Source organism: Equus quagga, unplaced genomic scaffold (genome assembly GCF_021613505.1).
Source record: "Equus quagga isolate Etosha38 unplaced genomic scaffold, UCLA_HA_Equagga_1.0 203_RagTag, whole genome shotgun sequence".
NCBI classification, from domain to species: domain Eukaryota; kingdom Metazoa; phylum Chordata; class Mammalia; order Perissodactyla; family Equidae; genus Equus; species Equus quagga.
Genome location: NW_025798627.1, coordinates 3730381 through 3743570, shown reverse-complemented (window position 1 = coordinate 3743570; position 13190 = coordinate 3730381). Strand labels below are relative to the sequence as shown.

Below are 13190 nucleotides of genomic sequence, written 5' to 3'. Positions count from 1 at the left end.
GCCCAGTGTTTCGTTGGTTCGAATCCTGGGCGCGGACATGGCACTGCTCATCAAACCACGCTGAGGCAGAGTCCCACATGCCACAACTACAAGGACCCACAACAAAGAATATGCAACTATGTACCGGGGGGCTTTGGGGAGAAAAAGGAAAAAAATAAAATCTTAAAAAAAAAAAAAATGAAAACGACAAATGTAATAACAGGATAAGACAGAATTCTATTTGTTCTTCACTATTAATATAACATGTTATCATTGTAGGAGATCTCTTTTGCATCCCGTCTCCATGGCATACTCTTGATATAAATTACTGTGTTTAAGTGTCACAACAGTCCTATACAGTAAACACTATTCTGTTTTGCAGACCCCAAAGAGGATATGTATCTTGGTCTATTTCCAAAGACCATACCCTTAACAGGGTATCACATTAACTCTCTAATCAAAATACCTTTTCTTCAAATACAAAAAATTACAGTGAATGCGAAAATGGGTATTTGACATTTAATTTTGTTAGTGTAATCACTTTGCCTTTCCAACACCACTTTTAACAAGCTTTGAAGCATTCTACCACAATTTGTCAGTTGTTTTACCAGTAAATCTTAGTATCATTCAGTAGTCTGTGAAGCCTGTGACAGCTATCAAAGGTATGTGTGTCCTATGGACAGTATCCAAAGATACTTTACAATCACCTAAGAAAAGTTACCAACAGTATGTACAAACACACCCATTACAGTGATGTTTATCATTTTAGGAGTAAGTATGTTTTTAGCTCTCTACAATAGAAGTGCTCAGCATCTCAGCCAAAATTTAAAGACACTGGCAAATATGTGTATTCTAAGACTATGGTCACCCAAAATCTAGTTTCCCAAAGAACTAAAGTTATTTTGAGTAAGACTATTTTAAGCAACAAATAAAAGCTATTGACTTCCTACCCAGAAAAATGTACACATGCCCTTAAATAGAAAGTATTACATACAATTCCAGAGGGTTTTCAAATTTCAAAGCCCATCCATAAATCTCCTAAGCCTGAGTCCAGGGTATCCAAAATTAAGAACCTTTATCCTTAGTCTCTAATTACTCTCTAGATACTAACAAATCAGGCATAAATAAAGGATCTTCAGAGAGTTAGTTTTGTTTCACAACTCCTCTTGCCCCAATTCCCCTTAGAATGTATTTCTAACACAGCATATCAGGGGCTTAGCAAGGCAAACTATTTTTAATACACTTGGTGTTTGGAGCGAAGGTGAGGTAGGGGTGCGGGTGGGGGACAAAATAAATTTCTGGATTGTATTTCACTTGCCATTCACTAGGACCAAGATGACAAAGATTCCTACTCTTTATTTCCCAAATTTCCTCCAAACTGGGGCCAAGGAAAAGCAGTGGAAATCAAGCTGAAAAAGTATAGCTCCTAATGCCAAAAACAAAGTGACCAAGCTATAATTTGACTCAGTTCCTATTGTGTATTAGTTAGCAAAGTAAAGATTTTATAATTACTGCAGTAATTAGGGCCCACAGGGTCCCTGCCCTCATGGGGCTTTTACTTAGTGGTGAACATTGACAAATAAATAATCACCAACGTCATGTGGTCGCCTTTGCTTCTGGTTGAGGAGTGCTATACTTGTTTAAGAAAGCCTCTGGAGAATGCCTGAAACATAAAAAGGGTTATTATTTAATTTTGTTCTTTGTTTCTGAGCAAATTCTGGTTTGTAGATACAATCATAAAATTACAGCAGAGCTAAACTGTCACAACAATATATCGATGCAACAAATTTGCATGCACAAACCTGATTCTTTGAAAAAAACTTTTCATTTATGATATGAGGATGTTTAATTTTAACTATAAGATTTTTCTCACTGTATGCAAAAGGAACACAAACGGATGCATTTCAATGAGCACACAAACAAGTCAATCGTTCCCTTAACTTTCTATTGAAACCACCCTGTCTTACAGATTTTAAACTGGATAAACTGAGTCAGACTAAGATTGAATGACTCATGAAAGGTCACATATGGAACTGGAGTGCCAAGAATTAAACTGTGGAACGTGCATTCCTAGTTTTCTCTTCTCACCACTACAAAACAATTTCTCCTTTGAAGATAAGTTTTTTTTAAGCAGTGCAACTCACTCACTTCTGCCCACTCTTAGATTGAGAAGCTAAGATCTGTCTAAAACAGAAAAGAAATTTTGAGCTTTATGAAGAAATTCACCTTGTAAAACTCAGGAAACACAAACCAGTTAGCCAAGAAAACTGTCCATCTGAAAAAAGATATAGTTTATAGCACTGGTTGTGACAATTTAGTTCTGCTATAATTTTATGAGTGTATCTACAAACCAGAATTTGCTCAGAAACAAAGAACAAAATTAAATAATAACCCTTTTTATGTTTCAGGCATTCTCCAGAGGCTTTCTTAAACAAGTATAGCACTCCTCAACCAGAAGCAAAGGCGACCACATGACGTTGGTGATTATTTATTTGTCAATGTTCACCACTAAGTAAAAGCCCCATGAGGGCAGGGACCCTGTGGGCCCTAATTACTGCAGTAATTATAAAATCTCCACTTTGCTAACTAATACACAATAGGAACTGAAGTGTCTGTTGAATGAATGCAAGGAATATGCACCTACTATGATATCATATATTGTGCTATTTTGCATGCTGTACTTAAAGCATTTATATTTTTTAAAGTTTATTTGAGATTCCAGTACAATTTTACATATATATTCACTTACATACTGTTAAATAAGGTAAACATTTTTACCATAATTATCAGATGAGTTATGAAAAAAAATTTGTTTTCTATTCTCAAGTGCTAATTGTGGTTTAGAAGCCCAAAAATAATCTTTAATGCATAATGTTCCTATATCAAATTTAACAGAAGCATTTAAGAAAATTTAAAACCCTTAACAATAATACTTAATTCATATCCTAAAAAGGCAAAAGCTGCCTAGATTTCCCAGCAGTGAAAAGGTCTAGTAGTTACTGTTTTGCATTCTAGAACACACAATAAAATGTGAAAGGAGGGGGAGGGTAAGCCACAAAGGAAGCTGACGTTTATTTCTGCACCGGCCTCACCCTTCTAACCACAAGAAGTCCTATGAAACCTTGCCTCAGTGGGGGAGGGGTGGAAACAACTTACCCAACATGCTAAAAAACAGGAACAATGCAAAGTTTTTTGAGAATTGTCAAAAATGAACCGTTAACTTTTACATGTTTTCTCTTAGTTTGTGATAGGAAAATAAATTCCTACATCTTAACTAACTTAATTAACATCTTAAAATTAATTAGCAAACCAATTGATTCAGAAAGATCGCTTTGTAGTTCACTACATGCTAGAATTATATGTTTATATACTTCAAAATGTACAAGCCCCAGGAGAAACATGATTATGATGCTAATTTCCATTTGCAAAAGCATAGGATATTAAAATTGGTAACAATATTGAAAGAACTTTAAGTTCTTGGCAGACGAAAGGTCATGATTTCCAACTTATCAAGATTTACTAATCAGATATATCAATATTTACCATGTGGCTCATTAACCTTTATCAATTAAAAGAAAAATGCTAGGTCTCCTCATGAAGGTATTAGAAAATGGGATACCAGCGATCTGAATTTGTTTTAATCAGATTCTATCATGAGTTTTTGCTCTAAAATGTTAAAAAGTACAGCTGATTCAAGCTTATGATTGTTATTTACGATGCCACCTCATTTATAAAACAATTTAGGATTATTAATATTGTCCTCCTCAAAATTTAAGTTCTCCAAAGTCTTCAAAGAAAAAAAATATTTCATAGCCTTTCTAACTCCCATAATATCCCTTATTTTGCAAAGTTAATTTAATAAATGTGTGTACATTTACTCATCAAAATAGTTAACTCAGAAAAATAGAAAAGAATACTCTTTACTGTGTGTACTGTTCAAGGCTTTGCATATTCAACATCCTGCTCAAAGCAGTCTCCAAACATTTTTGTGACAGAAGGAAACTTGGAGATATTTAATCCACCCTCTCTTCTTTTGTTTTTGTTTTTTAAAGATTCGCACCTGAGCTAACAACTGTTGCCTATCTTTTTTTCTTCCCCCTTCTTCTTCTCCCCAAAGCCCACCAGTACATAGTTGTATATTCTAGTCGTGAGTGCCTCTGGTTGTGCACACTCTCTCATCTTAAAGAGAAGGAAATCATACAACTGAGTAGATTACACATCTTTAGATCTAGAGCAAAGACAGGTCAACTGCTTTTGAGCTTAGCCTGTTTTTACTAACATACCATATGATGCCATATGACACATATTGACATGGCTGTTGGGGAAAAGGGAAACTCCTAATGGAGTCTTCGGCAACCTCCATACAGCTTTGTGGTATTCTAGATGTAAGACAGGGACAACACTGCGTCCAGTCTAGAGCTCCTCATTTTAAGACTGACGAAGAAGAATACAAAGTGGTCCGGAAGAGGATAACTGGGTCAAGGAAGGCTGTCTGGAAATCAGGTCATGTGGTGAGTGTTCAAGGAAACTGGCAATATTTAGCTACATGCAAAAGCTCTGAAGGGTTTTCAGATGTACATTATACGCAGCTACAAAAGGAGAACCACGTCTTTTGGGTAAGTATTAGCAGAGTAGAAAACAGAACCTTCTGTGCCAAAGAGGCGCCCACAAAATGGAACAGATACATTCTGAGGTAGTGAGCTCCCCATCACTGAATCATGCAAATTGAGGCTTAACCAGCTCGTCAGGAAAATTAGAGGAAAGACTGCTGCACTGCTTAAAAATTATATTAGAAGACCACTGACCAACAAAATCCTTCCAGGGCAAAGGGTCTGTGACCACCAACGTGAGACACAGGCAACAAAAAGAAAACTTACTCTTCCCTGTTACAATGCAAAGAAAAATAAAATGATAGATTTAGAACTAAACAATGTCATAAAAACATTCTGAAAGGTTTTTTAAATTATATCTTTTAACATACCATTAAAACACCCAAATATTTTGCACATAAAATTAAATAAACATTCCAGAATTATGAAATATGCTTTCACATCTAGGTCTTAGTCTGATGAAGTAGATATTACCAACCTTATTTTGCAAAAGGTCATCTGATGTCACATCCAACATCTGACCAGTGAAAAAGCCAGGACCTGCCTTTACCCCTAACATAAAAGACCACTGAGAACAGAATTACTGGTCACGGTTCAGTCAAGTTTTGTTTTCATATCGAGATTTTCAAAGATAAAAATCAATCATACTGTATTACTGTACATCTGTCAATACAAACACGGCCTTGGGTAAACCATTTTAACATAAGCCAAAACATTTGCTTCCAGAACTAAAATCAAACTGAAGATAGAAACTGACTGCCATCTTCCAACCCTTTGTTAGGTACCTTTCATTTAAAGCTCAAAAGATGCTAAACATATAACTTAAATCACTTGGCATGTCTTTGGTTGCTTGCAGATATATTCAAACAGTAGTATGAAATGATCTCGTACCATCAGGTCACTCCATGGCCTTAAGGAAATCTGCACCTTGGTGAAGCCACAGCCGATTAGTATTAGTGCAAGCACAGGTTTTACTCATAGAATATGCATTCTTCGTCATATAGAATTAGACTATCAAATACGAGTCGATTCTTTTCATTTAGGAAAGAAGAGGAGAATTTCCCTATATATTGTTTTAGCCCAGCACAATATCCCAGGAATTTTTACAATTGTTTATTTAACAAAAACTTATATAGCACTCTACTAAATATTTTGCAAATACTAAGTAACTAATCCTGACAACAACGATATAAGACAGACACAATTATCTTCACCCCCACTTCTCTGACGGGGTAACTACAGCACTAAGAGGGACACCTAGCACTTTAATGGAGGTCATGCAGCTTGGAGACGGCAGTGGTGCCCAGGTCTGGGCTCGGCTGCTCTGCTCAGCTGCCGCTTCCCATGCACAGCCTCCACCAAGAAGCCCGGCCTCCTCTCAGGGCCTCTGAAGCTGCGTGGGATGTATCATCCAGGATCACTAACCCTCCACACATTTCGCTTCCAAGTCGTTAGGACGGGACCCTGTATAATAACAGCAGAGATGATGACTTCTCTGTCTCATCTTTGTTGTTAACAATCAAGTGAGTTTTATAGAACTATAGACACAGAAATCCAAAATGCCAATTTAAACAGCACACACATCACAAAGTTGCCTTACCTTCCTAGCTCTTTAGATGTGAGTGTATAAAAATTATTAAAGTTTTCCATTTTCATTGGGGTTTGAGGCATTGTCGTCAGCAAGCCTGAAATACTGCGGCAATCAAACCTTCTCCGCGACATGGCAGATGCCTCTAGATATGCTCCTCCAGCCACTTAGCTTTACCTATTTAAAAAGAGAGCAGACACAGGATATAACTTACATGCAATTAAGAAAAAAAAAAGATGTTATCTCAGACAGGATGTGCATTACATTATACACCTCCAAATATAGCTATAAGATACAACTCTCCTGTCTCCCCCAAAAAAGAAGAAGATTTAAAGAGCACATTTTACCAAAAGGAAGGAAAACAGAAAGCACACACACACACTGGTATCACCTCTGTGGCACTTGAACCAGGCTACTGACTTCCTTTCACACTACTATAAAAATCCTGTAAGACCTCCCAAATTCTTAAAAAACAGTTACAATAAAATTTTAATACAAGTAATCATTCAATTTCATTTTTAAACTCTCACTCTCTAAAATTATATCTTCACATAACAAGATAATTTAACATAGCGAGGTAATGCTTACTCATTTTTAATTTAATTTTGCATGGCCAAACAAATTTGGTGGTGAATTCACATCTTGTGAGTTATATTACAGACATCTGAATGAGTATAGCAAATAGAACCTGCTTCACAGGCTGTGTATGTTTCAATACTAAATTCAGAGATTTTCCTAGATCTTAGCGTTGCTTTCTTGGGCAGAACCTAGCACAGAGCCTGCCCTGTACGAAGAGCTCGATGATTCTGCCGGATGACGGACAAACCACACACAGCTGCTTTCTGGAGTTCTGGTCTATGTCTGATGCTCTTGTCTATCTGGAACTTAGTGATATTTACAAGTTTTTGGTTTTAACATCAAAACTACTATTTCGTATTAACAATTCAAATGGCAATAGCAGACCATATATTTCAAATTACTTCTGACTTTCTGCTATGCCTATCTAATAAAGATCCAGTTTCTTCCAGCACCCTCTTATAAGGACCCCCAAGACTTCTGTTCCTTCTCTGCCACATTTTTCCTCCACTTATTTCCTGCTTGACATGTACCGTTCTTTATCTTCCCAAGTTCAAATGCGAACTATATTCAACTTAGCAACAGGCAGTGTAATTAGACTTCAGTGTTATCAGTTTCTGTATTTTCTCAATTTTATTCTTATGTCAGCAAAATCTTTTTCTCCGAATCTCTTGTCTTTGGGGAATCAGAGCCTAACTAGTGTGGGGATACATCTCTAGCTGTCTAAGAGGAGCCGCGCAGTCTTCCGAAAATAACACTTAGACTGAATCACATCCGGTCTGAATCCCATTGATCCATCATAGCAGCTACGAGATCTTAACCAAATTATTTAACTTTGCTACTATTCTGGGCTAAACTGTGCCCCTCCCTCAAAACTCACGTGTTGAAGTCCTAACCCTCAGTACCTCAGACAGTGACCATATTTGGAGAGGGGCTTTAAAGAGATAAGTTAAAAATGAGGTCATTAGGGCACGCCTTAATCCAACAGGACTGGTGTCCTTACAGAAAGAGGAGAGCAGGACACAGAAACACACAGAGGGAAGAACATCTGAAGACACAGAGAAGGCCATCTACAAGCCAAAGGGCCTCGGAAGAAACTGACCCTGCCCACACCTTGACCGCAAACTTCTACTCCCCAGAATTGTGAGAAAATAAATTTCTGTTGTTTGAGTTGCCGTTCTGCAGTACTTTGTTCTGGCCGCCCTAGCAAACTAACACTGGTACTAAAAAGAAAAGAAGGAAGCATTTCGCATGTACAGGAAAGGATACAAATAACCTAACACTTGCTTTTTCAATCTTATTACTTTGCCGTATTTTGTTTAAATTAAAAATAAGTAAGACCTCACAGACACAGGTGAAGTCGGTCCCTTCATTCCACCCCCAGTTTACATTCCCACCAGCCCTGAGTGGGAAGGCTTATCATTTTCTTGCCAACATTTGCCCCATTCAGACTTTTAATTTTGGCTGCTCTAGTGTGACGAAGGTGAAATGGAATTTTGTGATTTACTTTGCATTTCTCTGATGACTAGAGAGGAAAGCTTCAATTCTGCTGCCTCTAAAGTACGGATGATGACAGAATCCAATTGCTGAGCTCTAAAAATTAAAATATGATGAACTCATGATATGACACTGGTAAAGTGCTAACCATGAGAGCCCATCGTGATTGTTCAATAAATATTGTTACTATTCTATACTCTCTATGCAGTACCCTGCCATTGCCGAGGAGCTGCACCCTGTTTCCATATACAAAACTCTCACCCCAAGTTAGCTTAGACTCAACTCTTAAAATTCTGCCTTTCTATTCTGTTTTGATGAACTATTTGTGTACTTTCTTAGTTCTGATGGAACTGAGTTTCACTGGTCGCTTATTCCTCTCTGAAAAATTAATACCAATTTCCATTCTCAATCTATTTTTTTTCAGGTCATCTTTGAGATTTTACAAATTTTTTTCTAAATTTAAAAGTCTATGACTATGCATCCTTATGACTGCATTTATGTTATACACGTATACACAGAAAGAAGGGATGCACCCGTATCTTGGAGACAAACTGGGCTATATTCCCAAACACTGTTCATCAATCAGGCCTTGGGAAACATGACAACAGTAATGTGTCAAACTCAATCACAGACACAGAGTACAGGTTCTTGAGTCTAAGATGTTCACCTCATCTAGATCCTAGAATCTAAGAAGTTGATCTTATGCTGTAATATACCATCAACAAAGTGATCTATTCATAAGAACTCTAAAGAACTAAAATATATTTTATGAATAAGTATTCTCTGCTCTCAAGTTTCAAAAAGAGTCAATATGGTTCTTAGATGTAGTTGATTTATGTTCAATGAAGCAGGATGTACAACAGTGAAAAAAAATCAAAAACTTGTTGAATGAATGAACCCTGACGTCCAACGATAGGGAAATGGTTAAATACACCTAAATAATAAGACATTATATACACAAAAATTGTGCTTTCAAAGAATATTTTTAATTCATTATATTAGTGAAAAAAGGAAGACAAAACTTTATGTACAGTATTATAAGTTTGTGGGAAAAATACGAAAGCAAATAGAAGACAGGACTGGAAAACAATGGCAAAACGTTAACATGGTTACCTCTAGGTAGTGGGATTATGGCAGTATTTATACTTTCCTGTGTTTAAATATCTACACTAAGCAGGTACTAATTTATTAATCGACAAAAATTAATAAATACCTTTGGGTAAAAAAGATGGCTGTGAATATGGATGACTAGATTCTGAATGCAGAAACTTACCCATATGCAACAGCAAAACATCTCTCTTTACACATTGAGGGTTTACTTGCTTGGAAGTTCAAGAGCCATTATTGCTCAGGTTTTTAAGGCCTCAACGTTTTCTCTGCATTTATATAGAGCAGATGGTGTTCATTAGCCAAATAATGTGTCAGTTCTTATGCAGAGACCATGTAAGCATTTAGAGTAAATACTAAGCAACAATTAATGTCTTGTTTAACGCTGCACAGAAAAAACAATTTAACAAATTCTGAATTAATGTTATAGTTATAATTCTATACTCTGAATAACAGTTTGTAACCTTAAGACAAATGTCTTTATTACGAGTTTCACTTGTGAAAATCCAGACTCATCCTGGGATTCCTCCAAAAGAAATTCAAAATGTGATATCCAAATATACTGATAAATATTAAGTTTTTAAATACATATTATTTAGTTATATTAGAAGGAAAAAGAGCTTAGCTTTTTTTTAAAACAAAAAGGATTGAAATGGATAATGGTAATATAAATAGGGACTTACTAATCAAATTACTTAATAGTATTTCCTAATACTGGACATTGACTTGTGTTTAATTTTTTACCCTAATAAATTTTCCTCCCCTCACATGTACTGTTGGTCAGCATAGGGATGAACATACCACAGGTACTTGTATGACTATAAATGTAGCTGAAAATACCACTGGGCCAGCAGCAGTTTCTTAAATACACGTGAGTACAAAAATCATCTTTCGAATTGTGACACATGTCACTGACTGCAAATGTGCTGGAACACAAGCCATATCTCAGAAAAGAGAAAGAGCACATTTATGAAGACTGACCTTTCAACTTATCTTATTGCTAATAGAGCTGTATTACAAACTGCTTTAGGCAACCATACAGCAGCCGGTGAGTGTATTTTTTCTTCTATTTACTGCACTTGAATCAACTGTCACAGCCTAATACTTTTCCATTTCCTCTCCATTGGCCAGTTTTGCATACAGTGGAGCATGAATGTCACCTTTGTCCACCAAACCCTCCACAAAGCTCTGGCTGCCCTTCACAGAAGATTTAATCCTTGGCCACATGAAGGTTATCAGTCAGCTTTCTCTCTCCTGGCATCTTCCTAAGTTTCCCACCAAACTGTCTAACCCCAACATTAGTCCCAGACCTGTCCTTGTTTTCTACCACAGCTCACGGACTTCTAACTGATTCTAAATTACCAGGATGTCTCATCCCACTTGAAATTCATTTCCTAACACTTTACTAGGCTACACTAACGAAAAAAAAATCTTAAGGGACTTAGTAGGTAAATGTGTGTGTGTGGGTACACAACCACAGACACACTCAGGCACCAGAAACAGTAAGAGGGTATCAGAAGGCAGGGTACAACTAAGCAGTCTAGGGCCCAGTATGACGAGAAGTAATGGCATCTCAAACATGTTTTCAGAGATTGCTTTTCATTAACTCCCATTGCAATAATTACAGTAAGAATTCAGACATGGGTCAGCGAAGGATGGACAGAAGGAAACGTTAGGCTTGATTTGGACTTTAATTTACTTGAAGGGAGAAAGCAAATGTGACGTGATCAAAAGTAAGACAAACAGCCCCTATAAACCTCTAACTAGCTCTATTTTAAACACATCCATCATAATATTCATTTCAAAGTTATCAAATAAAAATGTTTTATAAAAATAGAATATAACATATACAATAAATAAAAACATCTAGAGAATTAAATTGTCTGCTTTGATCCCCACAAGCGCAAGTCCTGACAGCATGACACACAAAAGCCCTGGAGACAGGTACACACCAGCTTCGGTTCCTGCCACCCTCCTGTCGACATTCTGCTTCTACATCTCTGCTATACTTCTCTCCTCAAACACCCTTTCTACCTTTCCTTAAATGGCTAACTCTTCTTATGCATCCTTTATGTCTCAACACAGAATGTCATCTCTCCCAGGAAGCTTTGCCTAAAACCCACAGGTTGGGTTAAATGCCTCTATGCTTCAAACGGGAGGACCCTTGACATACCTCTTTATCTCAACATGTAACACGTGGGACTGCAATTACATTTAGTGTCTAAAGGGCAGCAACCATTTACTTTTGTGACTAACCTTCCAACACCTGTCTGGCACCTGGCAGGAATTTAAAAAAAGTTTGATGAACTGAATGATAAGAATTATGAAATAAAGCAAGAAGAATTTTTAGGTACATCTCATATCTTTAAGGGCTTAGCAGAATAAGCTCCATCTTGAAATTACAGTATTAGAGCTGCAAATGCTGCTAGTCTCTGTTTAATTCAGTATTTGGCTAAATAAAATAAGAAATATTTTAAATTGCTATTAGACAATTTCAACTCTAAACAGGATAGCCACGAAGTCGGGAAACATGGATAAAATTAGCTTATCAGATACCGTAACGTAATACCAACAGATCATTTTGTATTTACTTGTCTTTCCAGATTAGGTAGCCATCTGTTTTTACGTAAATTCCTACTTTAGCTAAGAACATCAACATTTTAAGAGTTACTTCAATCAGGAAATTCAGATACTTGTCCTGCCAAGAACTGATAAATCTATATCTTCACACAGTAAATATGAAAGGCAATGCAAAGTAAGACACGCAGGAAACAACTCCTTTCTACATCGCCATTTATAGCTACCAAACTTTCCCTAGGAAACAGAGGAATTGAAGATTTATTTATCTAGCATCCATCAAAATAAAGGAAGAACTTTCTGCTAGTGTGGCAGAACAATCCATTTTAAATGAGTCATTGATTAGAAGTAAAGGTACTGGTGTAGGGACCGAGATGAAGCTGATTTTCAATGTCAAGAAAGACACTGTATTCCTTATATGTATTCTACTAACAGGTTTTTTTTAAAATAAAGATTGAATAGAAAGTATAATTCAAGAATTTAATCCTTTGAAAAGCAGGAAAGGAAGCCAGCTGACTGCCTCTAGTCCAACCAGCCTAGCATAAACACTAGTACATGCCACCCAAGGGCTCAGGTCCCAGATACAGACCCTGGGCCTGCTTCTGCGCCACAACAGTAAGCGTTGTGCTGTCTCTTCTACCTTTAGAAGGAGAACTAAACCCTGTAATCGGGAACCAGGATATGGAGATGCTGGAAAACAGAAACATAGTCGGCCAAGAAACATATAGTGCCTGTCACTCATCAGATGGAAAATTAACTTTCTGTTGTAAAATACAGTACTGTTTACTTATATCATCATTGCTGAAGTAGTGTTTATTCAGTAACTATTACAATACAAAATAGAATATGATCCTTTAAGGATTAAAGATGAAACTACCATCTCACCGTTAATATTAAAATTTTTAAATGCTTAAAGTATAACTACGCCCTCTTTTGGGGAAGAAGTTGCAAAGGGTCGGGGTGCACTGAAATATGTTGCATATAATGTTAAAAGAAACTGGCTAGTTTAGATGTTTAAAATGGCATCGAAGTTCAAGGTTAAATGAATTTGGAAAAAAAGGATAAATAAATCAAAGAAATAAAAAATTTTTTAACAAAGTGTGTCTTGAAAATTGCAACATTTATCACACCATATTTAGATAAAAACACGTGTTTGGGGGCCAGCCCGGTGGCATAGTGGTTGAGTTCACGCTCCACTTCAGTTGGCCCAGGGTTCACAGGTTTGGATCCTGGGCGGGGACCTAGCACCACTCTTC

At 36.8% G+C, this 13190-nt stretch overlaps 1 protein-coding gene across 2 annotated transcripts in view; it reads right to left on the bottom strand.

Moving 5' to 3' along the window:
* Nucleotides 1-13190, bottom strand: part of LOC124233497 (serine/threonine-protein kinase 17B) — a 35178-nt gene that overhangs the window by 19214 nt on the left and 2774 nt on the right. For both annotated transcript variants that reach the window (XM_046650637.1, XM_046650638.1), the window contains exon 2: nt 6190-6354. In XM_046650637.1, the coding sequence (XP_046506593.1) occupies nt 6190-6311 (122 nt within the window). In that variant the 5' untranslated portion in view covers nt 6312-6354. The remainder of the gene's footprint in view (nt 1-6189; nt 6355-13190) is intronic.